The sequence below is a fragment of the Procambarus clarkii genome, chromosome 50 (genome assembly GCF_040958095.1).
Source record: "Procambarus clarkii isolate CNS0578487 chromosome 50, FALCON_Pclarkii_2.0, whole genome shotgun sequence".
Classification (NCBI taxonomy): domain Eukaryota; kingdom Metazoa; phylum Arthropoda; class Malacostraca; order Decapoda; family Cambaridae; genus Procambarus; species Procambarus clarkii.
Window position 1 is genome coordinate 18,614,149 of NC_091199.1, and position 26,747 is coordinate 18,640,895.

The 26,747-nt window shown below is 43.0% G+C and overlaps 1 protein-coding gene across 1 annotated transcript in view; it reads left to right on the forward strand.

The window, feature by feature from the left end:
* The window catches only part of LOC123772742 (uncharacterized), a 192,766-nt gene that overhangs the window by 8,729 nt on the left and 157,290 nt on the right, over positions 1-26,747 (forward strand). Inside the window, exons 3-6 of the mRNA XM_069303692.1 lie at positions 4,856-5,127; positions 6,449-6,681; positions 10,141-10,269; positions 23,641-23,827. Of these exons, the coding sequence (XP_069159793.1) occupies positions 4,856-5,127; positions 6,449-6,681; positions 10,141-10,269; positions 23,641-23,827 (821 nt within the window). The remainder of the gene's footprint in view (positions 1-4,855; positions 5,128-6,448; positions 6,682-10,140; positions 10,270-23,640; positions 23,828-26,747) is intronic.

Genomic DNA, 26,747 nt, shown 5'->3' on the forward strand with positions numbered 1-26,747 from the left:
AAGAAGGTACATTGGGTTTGTGAGGATACATAGTATGGTGTTTACATTCTTGTAAAGCCACTAGTACACGCAGCGTTTCGGGCAGGTCCTTACCCTAACAGATAATTTTAAGTAGGTAAATTTTAGCAAAATTTATAATATGTTAACATGTACATTGCAAGAAAATATGGGATGAGAGAGATTAGTAGGTATATTAAAGCACATCAGTAGCTGTGATTAATTGCATAGTCAGCTTGATTTGTAATTTAACAAAGATTAATAGGCACATTACAGCATTTTGATAGCATATATAAGAAGACAGCAATGATCACAATGGTAAAGTTGTTTGGATTAGGTACATAAAAATTAGGGATTGGGTTGCACTAGATACAGTGCAATTTTAAAGCACAAGGTTTATGAAGATGAAATTAGGCACTTTTTTTTTTCAAAGAGGCAAATATAGAATAAATATAGTCAAACATAGGAAGGCAAATATAGGAATAAAAATGAGGCAAATATAGAATTTTGAATAAAGCACAAGGTAGGAAACTATGAATATGAAATTTGGTACTTTTTGTTTTTGTTTTTGAATAAGGCAAAAGTTTGACAGCTTTTCAACTCATTAGGGAGTGAGTTCCATAGACTAAGTCCCTTTATTTGCATAGTGTTTACACAGTGTGACGGGTGGAGGTATCGCAGCTATACTGAACCAAGATGGTATGGCTCTCTCTCACATAAATAAAAAAAATGCTGCTATTGGCCTTGCAGTGTGTAAGTCGCAGGTGGAAACAAATGAAAATCATCAAATAAATAATTAAACAATTTACTGAAATATTAATGAACATAAATGCCTCTGAAAATACTTGGTTATCATGTAATGCAAAGGTGAACAAGTTAATATGACTAATACAAAAATAAACTATAAGCAATGAATAAAAGCATAAAGATATACTGGTGTACTCTCCAGGGAGGCTGCGCCCTGTATATAGTCAAGCGGTGATGACTCGTCCAATGTCAACGCAAGGTGGACATCTGGTGAATTCGCAAACTGCTCGTTGTGACTGGCGGTGCCTTTGTGTTGAGCTGCACCACTGCCAGTTGAAGGCGACTAACTGCTTGTTTGTGGGGGCAAACTACCGATTGGCAGAGGCCCCCGGCTTGCCTCTTAGTCGTACCAGGCCGTGCCAGGCCCTGGGGGGGGGGGGTATGGAGAGGTGGCAGGACTGATGACTCATCTGGGCTGGTGTAGATGTAGACTTCCAGTGCTGAGGCATTGAAGGTGAAGGGAAAAGGCAGTTCCACTGCTATGCAAGGGATTCATGTGACAACAGATTCAGTTTGACTCTGGGGATATCAAAGCTGTAAAAATATTGATGCAGTTATTTAAATAAAAGATATAGCTAGCTAGTAGGCATCCATCAGTCTCAGGAGACTATGGAGTTGCGCTCTGGTTGTCGGTCTGGAGTGGCCTCTCCAGGGTGCAAAGCCAGGGTAGGTTGATTCGGGGGAGAAGCTGTTACCCAGGCAGCAGGTCCCCCCCTCTCCACGGTGCTGAAAGTCTCCAATGGAAAGGCATACGCCAATACGATTGGTTCCAGCGCCATCGCAGGAACTGTGAGTTCCGGGGTTGACCTCGAAGGTGGTGAAGAAGGGCACAGGGACCTCCAACCCCGGAGACCGCCGTGGTCGGGGCCGGAGAAGAACCACCCCATCAAGGGTATGAACGACCCCAGCCTCCTGAAGCAGAGCCTGGGCCGCACGACCCCCGGGAGGTGGACGTCTCGGTCCCGCACCTACGATAAAAGATATAATGAAAGAAATATTACTGGTTTATTTTTACTCAATATTTTTGTACTGTTCAGTGTATGCAAAGAAAAGAAAAAATTAAGACATAATGCACAATTTAATGAATGATTCAAAAGAAATATGACTATTACATATCAACATGAGATCTTAATGACCCATGGTTAAAATTATTTTATAAGGATAATACTGGTAATAATACAAGGACAATTTAACATCTTTATTACTGAATTTTTTATTAAGAAACTTAGGTATACACAGCAATGTGCTGCTACCCTATTCTATATGGAAGATTACATAGTGTAGATAAAAAAAACTAGCTATAAGTTCATCTAATACTCCCATCTCACAGGATGGTTAGGCATACATGGAATCAAGGGAGAAAATACCAGCCTCAATACAAAATAACAATCAACTCTGACTAAACAACAACTTCACGATTTTCACAAGAGGTAAGCACTGAATCATGGAAACATTATGTTATAATTACTCTTACCAGTATCAACAAGACTCCTCTCAAACAATGTATTTTTTAACATGCTTAGGTATGCACAGCAATGTGCTGCTTCCCTATTCTGTATGAAGGACCACACAGTGTAGATAAAAAACTGCTTCAAGCTCATCCAACATCCCCATCTCACAGGACGGCCAGTCATACATGGAATCAGGAGAGAACAAAATGTTTAAAGCTGATCTATTAGCCTCCACTGGCAAAATCTGGGTGTAGCACAAGAATATCTTCCAATATTCCTGAGTGTATGAAGTAATTACAGAGTTCAAAGTACCTCAAACCATTTGGTATGAAGTCAGTGATAAGAGGGCAATCACAGATATACTGTTGGAGAGTATGTCCTCTCATGTAGGACTGAAAACAGGCGTTTTTGCACACAGTTGGGCATAAACCCATGGACCCGCCTACCCGCTGAAGCCGTAAATGCTAAAATCCATCTAAAAAATTTCATTAAGAGAATTGGCGGGACCTTTAACAAGCCACCGGCTTTCTGTCCTCGTCGAGGCCACTATATAGTTAGTGGCCCTTGGGTAAATTTAGGTAAATATATACGTAAATAAATACCATCGCTTCTCAAATCTTGGGAGCGACAAGGGAAGCCATACACTATATCTTAGAATTACGTAGGTAAACAAAAAATGTAACATATTTGTATACTACAATGTCGGTTCCTCAGTACTCACTCATTTCTTTGTTGTCATCGGTGAAAGTTCCATCTCCCTTTCGCAGGGGCCCGATACTAGATGTGGTTTTTTATCTTGATTTTGCATAGGAGAAAAAATATTTCGGATTTCTCTCTATTTCACTGATGGCGTTTTGCTCTCTTTGCCTCTCCTGGGTTTTGTATGATTCTTGTAGCTTGAGTTCAATTGTTTCTATTTCTCTACCTAACCTTCTTCGCCGTTCTTGAGATAGGGTGCGACTCTTGTTCGCGACTTAAGTTGTTCCGCGATTCGTTTTCTTCGCCTATATAGGGAACGACGTTCCCGTTCCAATCTGCATCTCTTTCTCTTTTTTCTTAGGGGTATGCGGTTTGAACATATTTCTAGTGCTACTGAGCTTATTTTTTCCATGCACTGGTTCAGGTTTGCATTTTCTAGCTGTTCTTCCCAGTTTATTTCTGTGAAGTCCTGGTTTATTTGCTCCCAGTTTATCTGTTTATTATTGAAGTTGAATTTGCTGAAATCTCCTCCACCGGGAATCTGGACTGGTTTTGAAGGTCCATTCCCCATGGTTGTCAGAACTTCAATTAAGTTGTGATCTGAGTAACAGGTATTTGTAATCATTATGTTCCCGATCAACTCATCAATATTAGTGAAAATGAGGTCCAGCGTGTTCTCCTTCCTAGTTGGTTCTACTATTTGCTGGTTTAAGGCAAACTTATCGCACATCCGTAGCAGGTCATTTGCATGTGCCTGTTCATTTAGGCTACTTCCTGGTATTCTTTCTGATATTACTGTATTAGCCAGGTGCTTCCATTTCAGGTGCCGTAGGTTGAAGTCCCCAAGCAGGATGATGTTCGGAGCTTGATTTGCGAGGTTTTCCAAGCAGTGCTCTATTTTCATTAGTTAGTCTTTAAGCTGCTGAGGGTTTGCCTCCGGCGACTTATATACAAGGACAACAACTACATTTAGGATCTCTATTTTGACTATCAGCACTTCCACCATATCATTTGAGGTGTTTAGCAGCTCAGTACAGATGAGTGTGTCTTTGATGTAAAGGCTGACCCCACCCTGAAGCCGGTGTTTCCTATCACATCTGAAGAGATTGTATTCTGAGATCCATATTTCACCATCATGGTAGTCTTTTGTGTGAGTTTCCGTTAGGGCTGCAAACACTGCATTTGCCTCATGAAGGAGACCATCTATAAAGTGAACTTTGTTGGATTTGCGTGTTTTTATACCCTGGATGTTGGCAAATATAAATGATGTTATCGTGTTAGTGGAAGTGCTGGATGCTTTACTTGGTGTTAATATCTGAGGCTCTGGTAAGGAGGCCACTGTGTTTGCGTCCTCTCTAGCATTTGACTGAGTTGGTGGTAGAGTCTGGTCATTTTTAGCCATTCTTCTCCTCCTCCTCTTGTTAAAAAATTATCCCGGTTGATGGAGTAGTGGCTGTTTTCATAGTGGTAGTCTGTCGGTTTTATTCGCCTGGTACCTCTTATATGAAAAGCTGGGCATTCAGCATTGAAGCACTCTTTCCTGTCCAAAGAGTTCTTGCAAATTTCTGGGTGAAAGAATTCACAGCTTTTGGTACATTTACCTGTATTGAGGAGGTTCCTGCACTTTCTAGGGTGATCGTATGTACATGTTCCATTTATTCTTCCCGATTCCCCATGCTTACAGGTAGACCATTTGTAATACCAGCAGATTTTGGGGCCTTGTATTGTTGGTTTCCCTTTTCCAGGGATCGCACTCTGCTGCGGCGTCCTCGACACTGTGCCCTGCTCCGGTGCCTGTGACACCGCGCTCTGCTCCGGTGCCTGTGACACCGCGCTCTGCTCCGGGGCCTATGACACCGCGCTCTGCTCCGGGGCCTAACGTGACACTGCGCTCCGCTCAGGGGTCCCCGACTCCGCGGTCTGCTCAGGGGTCCCCGACTCCGCGCCCTGCTCAGGCGTCCCCGACTCCGCGCCCTGCTCAGGCGTCCCCGACTCCGCGCCCTGCTTAGGCGTCCTCGACTCCGCGCTCCGCTCAGGCGTCCCCGTCTCCGCGCTCCGCTCAGGTGTCCCCGACTCCGCGCCCTGCTCAGGCATCCCCGATTCCGCGCCCTGCCCAGGCATCCCCGACTCCGCGCCCTGCTCAGGCGCCGCTGCCACCGAGCTCTGTGCCACAGCTGGTTGTACCTTGGTGTCATGTACAGTTTGTTTGAAGACATTAGAAATTGCTATGCAGGCATTAATTAGTAATTCTCTGTTTTCGGCGGGAGTTTTATCCAGGATTTCCATCAATTTCAAAAAAGTTACATCATCCTTTTTGCAGAGCCAGTACACAGAGTGATCACTGGGACCATTTCTCCTTGAATTGTTAGTCATGTTGGCACATTTTTTGTGTATGGCTGCTGAACAGAGTTGGCATTGAAAGCTCTGTTGGTAATCTACCTTCATGTTGCATTCTATGCACGTTTTTATCAAAGCCATTTTTGGACACTTCTGTTCAGTGGTGATGGTCTTACAAGGTCTTACAAGGTGGGGGGGGGGTTGACCGTGGGTGTTGACCGTGGGTGTTGACCGTGGGTGCTGGCCGTGGGTGTTGGCCGTGGGTGTTGACCGTGGGTGCTGGCCGTGGGTGTTGGCCGTGGGTGTTGACCGTGGGTGCTGGCCGTGGGTGCTGGCCGTGGTGTTTACCAACTTGAGATAGGCCTGGAGGAGGCTGTATGGACGGCCAGTGTTGCTACCACGTGTCGCACTCTTAATTTGTTTTGTTCACTTGTTAGATTACATTACTTGCATTTTCCCACTAGTTACCTTACAGCGGAGGCGTCTAGTTTCTGTGTCTGGGCACTAGTTACCTGAGTACGTTACACTATTTGAAAGAATACACACACAAGAGGGTACTGGGGTGGGCCTACCTCCAAGTGGCCCTTGTTTACATACACACAACGGACTTATTTTGTGTATAATTTTTCCCTTGATATTAAAATATGTTATATTCAATTTTGTTATAATAGACACAGGTTTTGCATAGAGAGCTTAGCACTATGGGCACTGATTACTTGATGTTTCATTAGCGAGAGATGGGATTTATTGACGACATGGCAACTATCGCCTAAGGTCTCCTGGCACCACGAAGGCAGGCCTTGACTACACACGAATTTCACTTATTTTTTTCTTGAACACAAACGGTCGGATGGTAATCACTATGATATATTGTTTAATATGTTGAGACACACTTTAAAACTTATCTGACTGTGTTTAGTTCCTGTATCACTGAAATGTCCCTAGATATATATTGTTTTCCGCGGAGGTCGCACCGCGTGGCCCTTCCCCTCTCACACCCACAAGGGTGTGAGAGGGGTATGACAAGGGTATAACAAGGCCATAGACAGGAAATATTATTTAGTATTACACCACCGTCATCTTGGTGTTATCTACAGTGTGATGAGAACTACGGACTCTACCCTAATGCCTGTCATCCTTGTGGCGTCTCCTCATAGCTGCGGGTGTTGGCGTGGTGCACGCTTGTCGTGGTGGCGAGCGACGACCCGGCCTTCCTGGTCGCCTTCGCCCAGTCGTCTGACAGAGGCCGCCTGCTAGTGTGGTCGACCAGACTGTTGGTGGTGACGAGGGCGCCTCTCCACGAGGTCATGCGTCGCCTGCGCCAGTACTGGACCTTCTCCATGATGAACACCATGTTCCTGACCCCAGGAGTCCCAGCGTCTGGTCATAGGTAATGTTCCTGACCCCAGGAGTCCCAGGGTCTGGTCACAGGTAATGTTCCTGACCCCAGGAGTCCCAGCGTCTGGTCGCAGGTAATGTTCCTGACCCCAGGAGTCCCAGCGTCTGGTCACAGGTAATGTTCCTGACCCCAGGAGTCACAGGGTCTGGTCACAGGTAATGTTCCTGACCCCAGGAGTCCCAGGGTCTGGTTACAGGTAATGTTCCTGACCCCAGGAGTCCCAGCGTCTGGTCACAGGTAATGTTCCTGATCCCAGGAGTCCCAGGGTCTGGTCACAGGTAATGTTCCTGACCCCAGGAGTCCTAGCGTCTGGTCACAGGTAATGTTCATGACCCCAGGAGTCCTGGGGTCTGGTCACAGGTAATGTTCCTGACCCCAGGAGTCCCAGCGTCTGGTCACAGGTAATGTTCCTGATCCCAGGAGTCCCAGGGTCTGGTCACAGGTAATGTTCCTGACCCCAGGAGTCCCAGGGTCTGGTCACAGGTAATGTTCCTGACCCCAGGAGTCCCAGCGTCTGGTCACAGGTAATGTTCCTGACCCCAGGAGTCCCAGGGTCTGGTCACAGGTAATGTTCCTGACCCCAGGAGTCCCAGGGTCTGGTCACAGGTAATGTTCCTGACCCCAGGAGTCCCAGCGTCTGGTCACAGGTAATGTTCCTGATCCCAGGAGTCCCAGGGTCTGGTCACAGGTAATGTTCCTGACCCCAGGAGTCCCAGGGTCTGGTCACAGGTAATGTTCCTGACCCCAGGAGTCCCAGCGTCTGGTCACAGGTAATGTTCCTGACCCCAAGAGTCCCAGGGTCTGGTCACAGGTAATGTTCCTGACCCCAGGAGTCCCAGGGTCTGGTCACAGGTAATGTTCCTGACCCCAGGAGTCCCAGCGTCTGGTCACAGGTAATGTTCCTGATCCCAGGAGTCCCAGGGTCTGGTCACAGGTAATGTTCCTGACCCCAGGAGTCCTAGCGTCTGGTCACAGGTAATGTTCATGACCCCAGGAGTCCTGGGGTCTGGTCATAGGTAATGTTCCTGACCCCAGGAGTCCCAGCGTCTGGTCACAGGTAATGTTCCTGACCCCGGGAGTCCCAGGGTCTGGTCACAGGTAATGTTCCTGACCCCAGGAGTCCCAGGGTCTGGTCACAGGTAATGATCCTGACCCCAGGAGTCCCAGGGTCTGGTCACAGGTAATGATCCTGACCCCAGGAGTCCCAGCGTCTGGTCACAGGTAATGCGAGAGAGGGACAGACAGACAGCCAGCATGTGGGACACCTACACACACCTACCATACAGCCAGTAGGTGAGACACCTACACACACCTGCCATACAGCCAGCAGGTGGGACACCTACACACACCTACCATTCAGCCAGCAGGTGGGACACCTACACACACCTACCATACAGCCAGCAGGTGGGACACCTACACACACCTGCCATACAGCCAGCAGGTGGGACACTTACACACACCTGTTATACAGCCAGCAGGTGGGACACTTACACACACCTGCCATACAGCCAGCAGGTGGGACATTTACACACACCTGCAATACAGCCAGCAGGTGGGACACTTACACACACCTGCCATACAACCAGCAGGTGGGACACTTACACACACCTGTCATACAACCAGCAGGTGGGACACTTACACACACCTGTCATACAACCAGCAGGTGGGACACTTACACACACCTGTCATACAACCAGCAGGTGGGACACTTACACACACCTGTCATATAGCCAGTAGGTGGGACACTTACACACACCTGCCATACAGCCAGCAGGTGGGACATTTAACACAGCTGTCATACAGCCAGCAGGTGGGACACTCACACACACCTGTCATACAGCCAGCAGGTGGGATACTTACACACACCCAGCAGGTGGGACACTTACACACACCTGTCATACAGCCAGCAGGTGGGATACTTACACACACCCAGCAGGTGGGACACTTACACACACCTGTCATACAGCCAGCAGGTGGGACACTTACACACACCTGCCATACAGACAGCAGGTGGGACACACACACACCTGTCATACAGCCAGCAGGTGGGAAACTTACACACACCTGTCATACAGCCAGCAGGTGGGACACTTACACACACCTGTCATACAGCCAGCAGGTGGGACACTTACACACACCTGCCTTACAGCCAGCAGGTGGGACACTTACACACACCTGTCATACAGCCAGCAGGTGGGACACTTACACACACCTGTCATACAGCCAGCAGGTGGGACACTTACACACACCTGCCTTACAGCCAGCAGGTGGGACACTTACACACACCTGCAATACAGCCAGCAGGTGGGACACTTACACACACCTGTCATACAGCCAGCAGGTGGGACACTTACACACACCTGTCATACAGCCAGCAGGTGGGACACACACACCTGCCATACAGCCAGCAGGTGGGACACTTACACACACCTGCCTTACAGCCAGCAGGTGGGACACTTACACACACCTGTCATACAGCCAGCAGGTGGGACACACACACCTGCCATACAGCCAGCAGGTGGGACACTTACACACACCTGTCATACAGCCAGCAGGTGGGACACCTACACACACCTGCCATACAGCTGGCAGGTGGGGCACTTACACACACCTGTCATACAGCCAGCAGGTGGGACACTTACACACACCTGTCATACAGCCAGCAGGTGGGACACTTACACACACCTGTCATACAGCCAGCAGGTGGGACACTTACACACACCTGTCATACAGCCAGCAGGTGGGACACACACACCTGTCATAAAGCCAGCAGGTGTGACACTTACACACACCTGTCATACGGCCAGCAGGTGGGACATTTAACACAACTGCCATACAGCCAGCAGGTGTGACACTTACACACACCTGTCATACAGCCAGCAGGTGGGACACTTACACACACCTGCCATACAGACAGCAGGTGGGACACTCACACACACCTGTCATACAGCCAGCAGGTGGGATACTTACACACACCCAGCAGGTGGGACACTTACACACACCTGTCATACAGCCAGCAGGTGGGACACTTACACACACCTGCCATACAGCCAGCAGGTGGGACACTTACACACACCTGCCATTGAGCCAGCAGGTGGGACACTTACATACACCTGCCATACAGCCAGCAGGTGGGACACCTACACACACCTGCCATACAGCTGGCAGGTGGGGCACTTACACACACCTGCCGTACAGCTAGCAGGCGGGACACACACACCTGCCATACAGCCAGCAGGTGGGACACCTACACACACCTGCCATACAGCTGGCAGGTGGGACACTTACACACACCTGCCGTACAGCCAGCAGGCGGGACACACACACCTGCCATACAGACAGCAGGTGGGACACACTCACCTGCCATATAGCCAACAGGTGGGACACTTACACACACACACCTGACATACAGCCAGCAGAGGGCTCTGACACTTCCTCTTCCTCCGGCAGGTGGGACGCCTACACACACCTGCCATACAGCCAGCAGGGGCCGCAGGTGGTCCGGGTGACCACCTGGACACCAGCTAGGGGACTTGTCTTCCTGACCCAACACCACCTTTTTCCTCAGAAATTTGAGAAGTAAGTATCATACATTTAAAAGTTAAAGTACAATATTACATAGTGTTGAAGTGTGTTTTAATGAGGTGCCTGTAAGCACAGGTGTGAGTTACAAGCCTCATCTGCCACACATCTGACCCCGCCATACCTACCACAGGTGTGGGGATCTTGGATACCTCCTTTAGAACTGATGAACTCCGGCAGAATGTTTTTTCCGATGTGTTTCACTTTTATCTGCTAACCTAACCTAACCTAACCTAACCTAACCTAACCTAACCTAACCTAACCTAACCTAACCTAACACCTTATGGCCTCCCATCTCTTAGTTTTTTCATAATTTTATTTAAGTTTTTATTAGTTGGTTGTTTTATTCATACGTCTGATTTCCAAGTGTTAGGAACGGCACCGACCTGAATGGCGTCGTTGGTCGGTACTCAAACTTGCCACTTTCGCTCATTCCACTTAATTATGGCCAAATCTCAAAATAGAATATAAGAGGAAATTTATAGTTTATGCTTTTGTGTTTTTATTTGTCCTTGTTTATCAAGGTTAACAGTGAGCAACATTTCAAGAAAATGAACCATAAGCTCATTGTAAATATATTTTTTTGTCGTCTATGATTAAAAAGAAAAACGAAGATCATGAAAACAGATTTGTACATGTCAAATGAATAATGAAACCTGACTTTTTAGCTAGGTTTCATTATTAATTTGGTATATACAAATCTGTTTTCATGATCGTTTTTTTTCTTTTTAATCAAAAGACACAATTGTGTTTTAATCAAAACACAACCACAACATTTAGGAGTGGGGCACAACTAAGGAGTGCCGGACCAACCGGGCTGTGGTGGGTATGTGGGCCTGCGGGCCGCTCCAAGCAACAGCCTGGTGGACCAAACTCTCACAAGTCAAGCCTGGCCTCGGGCCGGGCTTGGGGAGTAGAAGAACGCCCAGAACCCCATCAACCAGGTATCAACCAGGTATCAACACTAATATAAACTCAACCTCAACACTAATATAAACTCAACCACAACACAACAATAAACACTAAGATATTACCACCATAAACATAACAATACCACCATGATCGCAACCACAACACCACCATAAACTCAACCACGACACGACCATTAACAAACAAAACACCAAATTAAACACAACCAAAACACCTTCATAAAAACAAACCACAACACCACCATAAAACCTTACACACTACCGTAACACAACCACAACACCACCATAAAACCTTACACACCACCGTAACACAACCACAACACCACCATAAAACCTTACACACCACCGTAACACAACCACAACACCACCATAAAACCTTACACACCACCGTAACACAACCACAACACCATCATAAAACCTTACACACCACCGTAACACAACCACAACACCATCATAAAACCTTACACACTACCGTAACACAACCACAACACCACCATAAAACCTTACACACCACCGTAACACAACCACAACACCACCATAAAACCTTACACACCACCGTAACACAACCACAACACCATCATAAAACCTTACACACCACCGTAACACAACCACAACACCATCATAAAACCTTACACACCACCGTAACACAACCACAACACCACCATAAAACCTAACACACCACCGTAACACAACCACAACACCACCATAAAACCTTACACACCACCGTAACACAACCACAACACCATCATAAAACCTTACACACCACCGTAACACAACCACAACACCACCATAAAACCTTACACACCACCGTAACACAACCACAACACCACCATAAAGCCTTACACACCACCGTAACACAACCACAACACCACCATAAAGCCTTACACACCACCGTAACACAACCACAACACCATCATAAAACCTTACACACCACCGTAACACAACCACAACACCATCATAAAACCTTACACACCACCGTAACACAACCACAACACCACCATAAAACCTTACACACCACCGTAACACAACCACAACACCACCATAAAACCTTACACACCACCGTAACACAACCACAACACCACCATAAAACCTTACACACCACCGTAACACAACCACAACACCACCATAAAACCTTACACACCACCGTAACACAACCACAACACCACCATAAAACCTTACACACCACCGTAACACAACCACAACACCATCATAAAACCTTACACACCACCGTAACACAACCACAACACCATCATAAAACCTTACACACTACCGTAACACAACCACAACACCACCATAAAACCTTACACACCACCGTAACACAACCACAACACCACCATAAAACCTTACACACCACCGTAACACAACCACAACACCATCATAAAACCTTACACACCACCGTAACACAACCACAACACCATCATAAAACCTTACACACCACCGTAACACAACCACAACACCACCATAAAACCTAACACACCACCGTAACACAACCACAACACCACCATAAAACCTTACACACCACCGTAACACAACCACAACACCATCATAAAACCTTACACACCACCGTAACACAACCACAACACCACCATAAAACCTTACACACCACCGTAACACAACCACAACACCACCATAAAGCCTTACACACCACCGTAACACAACCACAACACCACCATAAAGCCTTACACACCACCGTAACACAACCACAACACCATCATAAAACCTTACACACCACCGTAACACAACCACAACACCATCATAAAACCTTACACACCACCGTAACACAACCACAACACCACCATAAAACCTTACACACCACCGTAACACAACCACAACACCACCATAAAACCTTACACACCACCGTAACACAACCACAACACCACCATAAAACCTTACACACCACCGTAACACAACCACAACACCACCATAAAACCTTACACACCACCGTAACACAACCACAACACCACCATAAACCCTTACACACCACCGTAACACAACCACAACACCACCATAAACCCTTACACACCACCGTAACACAACCACAACACCACCATAAAACCTTACACACCACCGTAACACAACCACAACACCACCATAAAGCCTTACACACCACCGTAACACAACCACAACACCATCATAAAACCTTACACACCACCGTAACACAACCACAACACCACCATAAAGCCTTACACACCACCGTAACACAACCACAACACCACCATAAAACCTTACACACCACCGTAACACAACCACAACACCATCATAAAACCTTACACACCACCGTAACACAACCACAACACCACCATAAAACCTTACACACCACCGTAACACAACCACAACACCACCATAAAACCTTACACACCACCGTAACACAACCACAACACCATCATAAAACCTTACACACCACCGTAACACAACCACAACACCACCATAAACCCTTACACACCACCGTAACACAACCACAACACCACCATAAAACCTTACACACCACCGTAACACAACCACAACACCACCATAAAACCTTACACACCACCGTAACACAACCACAACACCACCATAAAGCCTTACACACCACCGTAACACAACCACAACACCACCATAAAACCTTACACACCACCGTAACACAACCACAACACCACCATAAACCCTTACACACCACCGTAACACAACCACAACACCACCATAAAACCTTACACACCACCGTAACACAACCACAACACCATCATAAAACCTTACACACCACCGTAACACAACCACAACACCACCATAAAACCTTACACACCACCGTAACACAACCACAACACCACGATAAACAGAACCACTGTTGGAAATAGCCAACAGTTTCATACATCTTTGTAACTTATACAACCTTTGTATTAACCACAAGTAGTTACTAAAATCACTGATTTGTAGATTTAATCATCATTATGATTTATATTAAACATATTGCCAGATTCTTCCTAGTCAGAGTGACGACGTGAGGAACGACTGGCAGAAACATGAATTCTTTCCACATTTAGTTGGATTTATAACAGAGTCCAGTTTATCATTTCTTTTACTAAAAATAGTTACTTACTAATGAGTTTAATTTCGTAGCCTACTACTGCTTACTGGAACTCCTTTATTTAGTTGATATTAAACATTCTAGAGGAAATTATTTTAATGTAAATGATTTCACTTTAATTTCCTCGCTTAGCTGCGTGACTTTAATAAACCCAATTTATGTTACGCGAAGTTATATTTTAACACGGAAGAATTAAATGTGACACCAATACTCGTCACCATCTCTTCTTTCCTTAGTTAATTCCGATATATATAAATCCATTTACGCACTGAGATGTCTATAAAGAACCGTGCATGCGCAATCGGGAAGAGGAAGAAGACGCGAGAACGTCGCCATCCACCACGCGACTCGGACGCCAATAGCAACGAGCACAGATCTACGTTTCGATCTTGCTAACAGTTTGTATTTCGCTCCCACAACCAGTAGAGCGGTGCCACGTCACTTGGCACATCACGGCAGTGTCCCAGGAACTAATAATTACTCCAACCCACAAGTAACGTCTTATCACGACAGCTGAGGACGAGGGACCTGGAATCGTTCCTACATCAGTGGACACTCTGCCCGGCAACTAATAATTTTCTAAACTATAATATCGTGCACGTGTTTATATTTAGACTAGTTGTCGTTATGCTGTGAGCTTAAGAACAAAATCCAGTGCGTTGAATCTCCAAATATATTTTGTTCTTTATTGGAAAATATAAATCGAATAGTTATTTACCTAAGATTTCTGCAGTGATAATTATATTCTGTAGGAAGATATTTCGTAATTCAGGATGAACTTGTAGTTAGCAATTAGTGGAATTGTACAAGTGATTAATTTGAGCAAAACGTATACATACGTTTTTGTGAGGGATGCGCCATTTGAAATGTTGAATAGAACTATTATACACATACAGTACTGGAACAATATGGGAAAGTGGACAATGTTCGTTTTAATAAATATACGTATGGCCCAGGGAAAGGGTGTTTTAATGGAACACGAACAGTAAAGATGGAACTTCACCGTAATATTCCTTCATCAATGTCAGTAGCAGGTCATTATATTAAATTTATATACAATGGCCAAATGCAAACTTGTTTCAAGTGTGGGCGTACTGGTCACATGGCTGCTGCCTGCCAGGTGGAGGCATCAGAACGGATCAACATTTTTCATGAACATGACTTTCCGCCATTAATAGAGGATAGTGTATCAGGAAATGAACCCACTGTTGTAAATACTGTAGTTCCAGGTGAGGTAGATGAAGTAACCCACAACTCTGTAAGTGAAACGTCTGTGGGAGTGACTCCCAGTGCGAATGAGGCCGGTGAAGGTAACTTAGATCAGGACGATAAAGGTAATGCTGACAAGGAGGGTGCAGACGACACTGCTCAGGACGATAATGGTAATGCAGACAAGGAGGGTGCAGACGACACTGCTCAGGACGCTTTACCGGCTGTTGGTGAGGCAAGTCTGGACACTGTACATGTGGACGCCCATAACATAGGCGCTGACGCTGCGAAGAGCTGCGAGGCTGGCGGTGGTGCTGACCTTGGTGAGGTGACGATGGAACAAGTAATTGGTTGTCAACTGGATGTAGAGGATGACACCATGGAGGATAGTGATGTAGAAATGTCTGTGCAGAGGGCAACTCCACCCTCTTCAGTAAGGTATGATAGAAAGGGTAGGGGTAGTGTGAAGGCTGGGGGTGTGAAGGCTATGGGTGTGAAGGCTGGTTCTGTAACCAGTCATGTGAAGAAACGGAAAAAAAATTACTCGGAGTATTGATCTGGAACGTATGAAGGACTACGCCGCTAAATTAAAAGTCTCTGAAAAAATTGAGCAGGTTGTTGCCGTTGAAGTTCACCGTGACCAAGGCCACGAAGAGTCACCGAAACGTAGCGAGGGCAGAGTACAACCGGTGAGTGAGGATCATGGTAAAGAGAACAGTGATAAGACATGGTGGGATCTTGTGGAACATGAACAGAATCGAGACGCGAGTGCAAATATTAAACTTAGATTTCGAAAAGGGAAAGATGACACTAAGATAGTGTCAAGTGAGATAATGATGGATAAAGAGTAATTTTGGCTTCTCTCAAAATTACATTCGGGAAGCCTATTAATTTTAATTGTGCTACTTTGAACATTAATGGGTTCAAACAGTTGCAGCTGTTTTAATATCATTGTTTTAATATCATAATTTGGATGTACTTTTAGTGCAAGAACACAATGTACAAGATGTTAAGAAACTTGATGTGCTGCTTGATTACTTTGAAGTATTAATAAATTCAACGAACTTGTTGACGGTTGGTACGATGATATTGATTGCTAAGCGAGCCCACATCAAGGTTCTTAATACTGAAATGGATGATAATGGTAATGTTTTATATGCAAGGATTTCCTTTTTTGACACCATAATTCCTCTGCTTAATGTGTATGCTCCCTCTGGCACCCCAACCCGTTCTCGCAAATTTAATAAGTCAATATTGACTTATTAAATATGTGCATAGGTGACATACTTAACATAATAGTTTCCCTTGAAAAGCTTCATAGAAAACACCGACCTTACCTAACCTACTTAGGATGTTAAGATAAGAATCTTATTGCTTCGTAATTATAATTATTACCTAACCTATACCTATAATAGGTTAAGTAACAATTGTAATTACGAAGCTATAAGATGCTTATTTTAACATACTAAGTAGGTTAGGTATGGTCGGTGTTTTCTATGAAGCTTTTCAAGGGAAACTATTATGTTTAGTATGTCACCTATGCACACAACTAATAAGTCAATATTGAAATATTAAATTTGCGAGAACGGGTTGGGCACCTGCAGGAAGAAAAAGAGGGAGGAATTGTTCTCTAACGAGTTATTGTATTTTTTCCGAAATGATACACATAAAATTATTTTTGGTGGCGACTTTAATTGTCACTTCTGTGAGAGATTGTAGCATTCAGTCGAACGCGTGTATATCTAGTGCTTTAATTACACTTTTGAAATGTATTGGTCTCAAGGATGCGAATAGCATTAACGGAGGTGTATATGAATACACATATGTTCGCCAGAATTATGGTTCTAGGCTTGATAGAATATATATGCACTCATTACATGATAAAATTAGTTCTTGCAGTACTGTTCCGGTCAGCTGTTCAGATCACTGTGTGGTTGTGGTGAAGCTTGTTATTGACGATCAGGTTAGAGTGGGGACAGGGTCATGGAAACTCAATTGCAGTCTGTTGCAGAGTAGAGATGTAATTGATAATTTTCAGGTATTGTGGGAACATCTGGTTGGGCAAAAACATAAGTTCAGATGTCTGTTGGAGTGGTGGGACACGTGTAAAGTTGCATGCAAAAGTTTCTTCGTGAAAGTATCCAAACGAAAGGCTGCTGAAAAATATGGTCTGTTAAACTTATTCCAACACAGACTAAAACAACTTTATGTAAAGGTCAATATGGGATTAGACAAGTAAGAAGAAATTACCATTTTAAAAGACAGAATTAACAAATTGAGGGATGAAATATCTGAAGGAGTCAATGTTCGCCTCCAGATTAATGATAGGATGTATGGTGAAAACCTCTCTCCTTATTTGTTAAGTAAAGTCAAGAATAACAAGGGTACAGCACTTGTGACTAGTATTAAAGCAGGCGATGGGACGGATATGACAAATACGGATGGGATTGTATATTATGTTCGGGGTGAATTAGAGAAAGTGTACAAAAAAGTGAACGTGGACCAAGGTATGCGGGAGTATTTCCTTGGAAAATGTACACGGGTTTTAACCCAGGATGACAACACGTCATTATTGGCAGATGTAGATAAGCAGGAGGTGTGGAGTGTTGTCAAGAGTTTAAAGAAAGGTAAATCACCTGGCTGTGATGGGTTCCCGGCGGAATTTTATTTCTATCTATGGGATGTCATTGGTAAAGCCTTTGTACAAGTGGTGCAGTATAGCATACAGCATAGGAAGCTTAGCATGTCACAATCTCATGGGATTATTAAGATGATACCTAAAACGGGTGATTTGCATATTCTAACGAACTGGAGGCCACTTTCCCTACTAAACCAGGATTATAAAATAATATCGAAACTGTTGGCAAATAGACTTAGGATTGCAATGGATAAACTTATATCAAAGGAACAGTTTTGTGGTGTGCCTGGAAGATCTATAATCAATTGTAATAATGTAATTAGGGATGTTGTGTATTATGTGTCTGAGAATAATGTTCCTTCCTCCATGATAAACCTCGACTGGTCGAAAGCCTTTGACCGTGTTGATGTTCAGTTTGTATTAGCAATATTGGATAGGGTAGGAGTGGCACAAGAATTTATTGATTGGATCCGTATGCTTTATAAACAGTGTCGGAGCAGCGTCTGTATCAATGGAGTCTTAAGTAAACCTTTTTCAGTTGAACGATCTGTACGTCAGGGATGTCCCCTTTCAATGATTGTGTATGTTATATTTCAAGAGCCACTGTACTTGGCAATAAAAAGCAATGACTTTATTGTTCCACCTCGTCTTCCTAATGCTATGGCACTTCCTGTTGTTGGTTATGCAGACGATACAACTATTTTTGTGTCGACAGAAGACTCGGTGGTGAATGTTCAGAATGAGTTAGACAACTTTGAAAGAGCCACAGGTGCTGTTATTAACAAGAACAAAACGTGTATGATGGGGCTTGTCAGTTGGTGTAATAAGGTTAGCTGGACAGGTTCATGGTTCAAGGTAGTGGAGTCTATTAAAGCTCTTGGGATTTGCTGGTGTAAAACATATGAAACAACATTGGTTACGAATTGGCAAGTACTATGTGGGAATATAATAGTTGCAACGAATATGTTGTCAAATAGGAAATTGACCCTGTTTCAGAAGGCTGTAATAATCAATTGCAAAATTTTGTCTAAAGTGTGGTATTTGTCTCACAGCTTTCCCATAGACAAGAAAAGTGCTATAGAGATTGACAAAACTATTTTTAGATATGTATGGTATGGTAGATACCAACCAATTAAACGAACTACCCTATGTAAAGGTAAGAAAAACGGTGGAATAGGAATACTGAATGTGTACCATAAGTCATTGGCAATCTTATGTGTTACTTTTCGAAAGGAGATAATGCAGAGGGATAGTGTAAATGCACTAGGACATTACTATTGTAAATTACGTGTTAGCTACTTGATACATATGCCAGAGTATACTGACCTTGCCTTTATTTCACCGCACTTTTATTCATGTGCAATTGATGTTCTCAGGCGGATTTGTAATCTTGAAGGTTTTTTAATGATGAACAGTAAACAAGTGTATGATATTATACTACCAAATATAGTTCCTAGAGTAGAGGAGGCATATCCACTCTTTAGCTGGCAAGTAATATGGGCAAACCTTCATGTTAAATTTATTGCCCCAAAACAACGTGAGCTGTTGTATCGCTATATTCATGAGACCCTTCCTACTAATGATAGGTTGTTGATGTTGGGCATTAAGGACAACAATAGGTGTGACCTATGTACTGAAATTGAAAATAATATGCATATATTTTATTTCTGTAAGCAGAAAGTTGTTCTTGTAAACTGGATTAGAGACACTCTTAAAGCTTTATGTGGACCAAGTATTAGAGTGGAGTTAATGAGGTTTTTAATGTTTCATATTGACATAAAATGCAAGAAAATTAGGAATACAATAATTATGTTACTTTCTGATTACATTTTTTGTGTGTGGATAGGCAGGCAAGAAGGTTACTCAGTAGACAAAATATTGAAGTTCTTGCGAGGCAGGATCAGGTATAACATTTGGGGTTTAAGGCTCATGATCGGTGATCATATGGAAAATTTGTTTATTGAGAATTATATAAAATATATATAAATGTAATAATTTCCCCTGTATTTTAATGTAAATTTATTCTCCAATTTTTGTAAATCGTTTATAGGTAAATAAGTATAACATTCAGTTTTTTCTAAAGATCTTGTTCTGTACTACTGAAACACTTGTTCACTAAGAATTGTAGTGTATAATTGCCTTGTAAAACTTATGTATATGTAATTTATATTGTATTTTTTTTAAATAAAGATAAAAAAAAAAATTAACTTCCTTTACATTAGAAATACAGTTTCACTAAGATCCATAGGACACTAGTTCTTGGTATCAGTTTCATCCATTGTCTCATTTTGTTTTCCACTTTTTCTCAAAAAGTGGTGGTCCTTCACAGCTATCGAAATGTTTTATTTTAATTACAAATTATTGGAGTCAGATTTTCCCACAACAGCAAAACCCCGATAAACAGAACCACAACACCATGATAAACAGAACCACAGCACCATGATAAACAGAACCACAACACCACAATAAACAGAACCACAACACCATGATAAACAGAACCACAACACCACGATAAACAGAACCACAGCACCATGATAAACAGAACCACAACACCACGATAAACAGAAGCACAACACCACAATAAACAGAACCACAACACCATGATAAACAGAACCACAGCACCATGATAAACAGAACCACAACACCACAATAAACAGAACCACAACACCATGATAAACAGAACCACAACACCACGATAAACAGAACCACAGCACCATGATAAACAGAACCACAACACCACGATAAACAGAAGCACAACACCACGATAAACAGAACCACAACACCATGATAAACAGAACCACAACACCACAATAAACAGAACCACAACACCATGATAAACAGAACCACAACACCACGATAAACAGAACCACAACACCACAATAAACAGAACCACAACACCATGATAAACAGAACCACAACACCACGATAAACAGAACCACAGCACCATGATAAACAGAACCACAACACCACGATAAACAGAAGCACAACACCACGATAAACAGAACCACAACACCACGATAAACAGAACCACAACACCACGATAAACAGAACCACAACACCACGATAAACAGAACTACAACACCATGATAAACAGAACCACAACACCACAATAAACAGAACCACAACACCATGATAAACAGAACCACAACACCACAATAAACAGAACCACAACACCATGATAAACAGAACCACAACACCACGATAAACAGAACCACAGCACCATGATAAACAGAACCACAACACCACGATAAACAGAACCACAACACCATGATAAACAGAACTACAACACCATGATAAACAGAACCACAACACCATGATAAACAGAACCACAACACCATGAAAACAGAACCACAACACCATGATAAACAGAAGCACAACACCATGATAAACAGAACCACAACACCATGATAAACAGAAGCACAACACCACGATAAACAGAACTACAACACCACGATAAACAGAACCACAACACCACGATAAACAGAAGCACAACACCACCAATTAAAACCTTGCAAGAAACACAAATATTGCACAAATCTGAACATCAGAAAATTCTACTATACGTCTCAATTAAACAAATACAACAATACAAAATATGAACACTTGAAATGAGTATCAAAGACTCACTTCAGGGGAGACTAAAGCAGATAATAAGGGCATCAACATGGACTATAAATAAAAACAAAAGGTTTACTGTGAATTATATTGTGTACAATTGAGCAGCCAAAACGTTATTATTTAGCAGAGGCCGCTGCTCCCTGGTATAAGGATTCCATTATTCTCATATCCGACTGACCATTCATACAAGTATCTAAAAGTTTAAAATCGGATTCCAGCAGAGAATGATTCAACTCGTTACAAGGATTTCTAATCTCCGCAAATGCTGGTTTAAATAATGGCAATCCAGTCCTAAATGATACAATCCAGTGCTCACGTATCCTAATACTAATGTTTCGAATGGAACTCCCATTTCCAGCATTACATCTGCAACAATTATACGTATATACGATACTAGAGCGCAGTGGGGCGTAGGCACTTTATCTTTAAATTTATAATAGGAACCTATGGTATTTGTATTCACAAAAATAAATCTAACGTCTATTTGAGGATAATAATGCTGCATAAGTTTCCTCAGTCGACTTCTTACAGAAAAAAACTAGTGGAGCCATAAAAGGATAATTTGATATATATAATATCTCTTTCTACTGTAGTAATCTTACAAGAAGGGTGAAACTTCTTATGTAAGAAATTCCTTTTACAAAATATATCATATGAGCAGGATAACCATTATTTGAAAATAAATTTCAAAAGGAAATTAATTACTTGTTCAAAGTTAGACCAATTTCAGCATAAAACAAAGGCTTTATATTCAGCAAATTATTAATTGAATTTTTCTAAGAAACGAAAACCAATTATCGTGTGAAATGGATAATTCGTTGTCGTTTCTTGATGTCAAAGTGAGTAACTTAAATGGTTTTAACACTGATGTTTACAGAAAACCAACTTTTATAGGTTTTCGCTTAGATTTTAATTCATTTGTTCCAGATATTTTTAAGAAAAATTCAATTAATACTCTACTGAATAGAGCCTTTGGTTTATGCTCAAATTGGTCTAACTTTGATCAGGAAATTTATTTCCTTTTGAAATTTATTTTCAAATAATGGGTTACCCTGCTCATATGATATATATACTTTTATAAGGAATTTCTTAAATAAACCATCTTTGGATATAAATATTAGGTACGAATAAAAAATCTTTGGCTGAGGGCACAAACAATCTTTCTCTCAATTTAATTAGCCTTCACTATTTACTAAAAAGAATGACAGCAAATAGGCGAAGAGTGAAGTGTATTAGCAGATGAATGGGCATAATAGGGGGTATATTAATAGAGCCTTCTGCATAACGCTTCTAGATGTTTGACATGAGTGAATGGCATAAGTGATTAAAGGGGTATGAAAGGGGGTATAAATTAGGGTATTTATTAGATATTGGCAAATACCAATGCGAACCTTGTGCTATTTCCTCGTTTCTTATGTATCGGTTATGTATAGGAGGAATTCCAAGATTCACATATGGATGCGTTCAAAATAAAAGCTGTAATATTATCCTTCGGATACACCTGGATAATGATAAGGAGCTTTGTACCCAAACTATAGAATACAAACCTATTATCCGGAGAGCATGCTGAGGAGCATAAGCCTCAGGAACTATACGAGGCTACAAGAGGATAGAAGTTACATTCTCTTCTACAGCACAGAGTAAGGGTAAATATACGTGGTGAGTATATTAACTTACCACGAAAATATACAAATGGGCGAATGGGTTTAACAAAGTATATTGGAGAATAATAAGGATCAACCTAATATGCGGTAAGTAGAAGGCTATGGTTTGTATGATATTAATATTAATAAACATTAATACTGATGGGCCTCACATTATAAAATATAACTGTAATGTATCAAATATGTTGGTCAACCCATCACTCGTGCATTCTCCTCAGCGTTATTCATCACTGCCTCACCCTCCCCCAGTTACCACGGAGCGACACTCACCATGAGTGTGCTGATCATTGAGCCGTACTGGATGGTGGTGGAGGAGACGGGTCAAGATGGCAGGAAGGTTCCTACTATCACGGGAAGAGACCACTTGATCTTGCAGACTATTGCAGGAACTCTTAACTTTACCTTCAAAATATTCCCTAATCCTGATGCGGAAGAGGTTAGTATTAAAATATAAATTGAATTAAATTCTATTTGCTAATTATTTTGTCAAAATATTTATGTAAATACTTATTTGTGGGTATGTAGTATATATACTGTATAATGATTATAGGTACTGATCAATTATTATAATATAAATATAATTACTATATAATGAGTATATAAATTGTATAACAACCATAATTAGTCTATACCAAATATTAGTGTACAATTATTAGATATAGTGATTATAATTATTTGTAGTGTATATGTATATATATGTTATATGTATTTAGCAATTATCTGTAGTGCATTATATGAAGTCAGAGATAATTCTATTAAGTTATTTTGACTATATTAAGTACATATTTATTATATATAGTGCCAATTTATAAAACATTATGAAACTGTATGGTTAAAAAACCTCGAAGTTGTTGGATGATTGTCTGTTTTTTGTGCATTTTGTGATACTAGTACGCTGTGCCCTTCAGAATTCTAGTGACGCCGAAAAGCCTATGTTCATCCCATTCCTTCGGCCAATTTGGGTGAGTCTATCCTCCAGTAGTGAAGTTGAGGACTACGACCGTGCGCACCATCTGCCCAGGTGGGCGGGTGGTGCAAGGTATGTAGGCCTTCCGGTATGTGGGGGGATTTTTCCCGGATGTTTGGCGCATGTCAGCGCCTGGTGTCTGGTTACTCGTTATGGATTGATGGGGGGGTTATGTTGGGGGGTATGAGAGTATGTGGGGCATGTGGGTAGAGTAAAGAATAGGAGGAGAATAGAAGAGTAGAATAGAGGGATAAGAGTAGATGAATATGTATGTGTGTTTGCCGTAGAGTTAATCCTGTGTGTGTAGAGATATATAGTTTGATTAATAGATGAGGCTAAGTAATGCTATGTAGAGGGGTGGAGGGGGGAGGGTGGCTACATGGCTTGGATATGTTGAGGGGAGAGGGAGGGGAGCTTCCCCTTGGCGGGAGAGGGTTGGAGACCATTGTGGTTGAGAAGCGAGGGTGGAATGTGTTTTGCGTTTTTTTTAGTCATTATTAGGAAGTGATGAGGCGGATGAGAGAGAGAGCAGGCTCTCTTAAGATGTGAATGAGAGGAGGTAGCAGTTGGCAAAGAAAGTCTGTTTTATGTAACAATGCATGTGTGTGTGTGTATAGGATGAAGGCATTAGTTAGGTGTCAGACCAGGTCGTGTTGTGAGCCGCACCAGGGGCAGATGTGGTCCATTAACCTTAATCGTTTTGCAAAGTCTACAGAAGGGTCTGGGAGGTGTGTACTGTCCACCATTCAGTGGCTAACTGAAAGACTATCTCCAGTAGCTGGTGGGGTCATATCTTCCCCTCCCGCCCCACTTCCCCTCAGCTCCCCCTCGTCAGGTGACAAGCCGCATCTATCACCGGTAATTTCACACTCCATGGGTCTGGAGGACAGCTTTTGAGAGAGATTTGACATAGCACACACCTCAGCCAGAATGTTTGCGTTTTCTCGCTAGTGAATGAGAGAAGATATGCACCTTTAATAACATGAGTACACCCGTCTCCACTCCAAACCAGTTAGGACTTAGGGTCCCGACTCGGTCCGCAGGTCCGGTTTGGAATGGAGATGGGTTCAACTAAAAACGAGCACACAGGAAATGATTTCGACGTTCAGTAAACACTTACCGAGTTGTTAACTGAATGCCCGAGAGCCCAATACTGGGTTGATGATAGTAGTGTTTAATTTAAGATTGAAAAACTTTAAATTAAACAGAAATGAGGGCACGAAGTGATTCCCACGGTCCGTAAACACTTACTGAATTGTAAACAAAATGTCTAAGCCTGCCAATACATGGTTGATGATGGTAGTAATATTTTAAGATTGGGAAACTTTAAACTAAACTAAATGACCACACATGTGGCGTTTTCCACGTTCAGTAAACACTCACTGAGTTGTAAACTGAATGTCTAAGCAAGCCAATATGTGGTTGATGATGATAGTAATATTTTAAGATTGAGAAACTTTAAACTAAACTAATTGACCACACATGTAGCGATTTCCGCGTTCAGTTCTCTCTCTCTCTCTCTCTCTCTCTCTCTCTCTCTCTCTCTCTCTCTCTCTCTCTCTCTCTCTCTCTCTCTCTCTCTCTCTCTCTCTCTCTCTCTCCCTCTCTCTCTCTCTCTCTCTCTCTCTCTCTCTCTCTCTCTCTCTCTCTCTCTCTCTCTCTCTCTCTCTCTCTCTCTCTCTAACTCTCTCTCTCTCTCTCTCTCTCTCTCTCTCTCTCTCTCTCTCTCTCTCTCTCTCTCTCTCTCTCTCTCTCTCTCTGTCTCTCTCTCTCTCTCTCTCTCTGTCTCTCTCTCTCTCTCTGTCTGTCTGTCTCTCTCTCTCTCTCTCTCTCTCTCTCTCTCTCTCTCTCTCTCTCTCTCTCTGTCTCTCTCTCTCTCTCTCTCTCTCTCTCTCTCTCTCTCTCTCTCTCTCTCTCTCTCTCTCTCTCTCTCTCTCTCTCTCTCTCTCTGTCTCTCTCTCTCTCTCTCTCTCTCTCTCTCTCTCTCTCTCTCTCTCTCTCTCTCTCTCTGTCTCTCTCTCTCTGTCTCTCTCTCTCTCTCTCTGTCTCTGTCTCTCTCTCTCTCTCTCTCTGTCTCTGTCTCTCTCTCTCTCTCTCTCTCTCTCTCTCTCTCTCTCTCTCTCTCTCTCTCTCTCTCTCTGTCTGTCTGTCTCTCTCTCTCTCTCTCTCTCTCTCTCTCTCTCTCTCTCTCTCTCTCTCTCTCTCTCTCTCTCTCTCTCTCTGTCTCTCTCTCTCTCTGTCTGTCTGTCTCTCTCTCTCTCTCTCTCTCTCTCTCTCTCTCTCTCTCTCTCTCTCTCTCTCTCCCTCTCTCTCTCTCTCTCTCTCTCTCTCTCTCTCTCTCTCTCTCTCTCTCTCTCTCTCTCTCTCTCAATATGGATGTGGGTTGGTG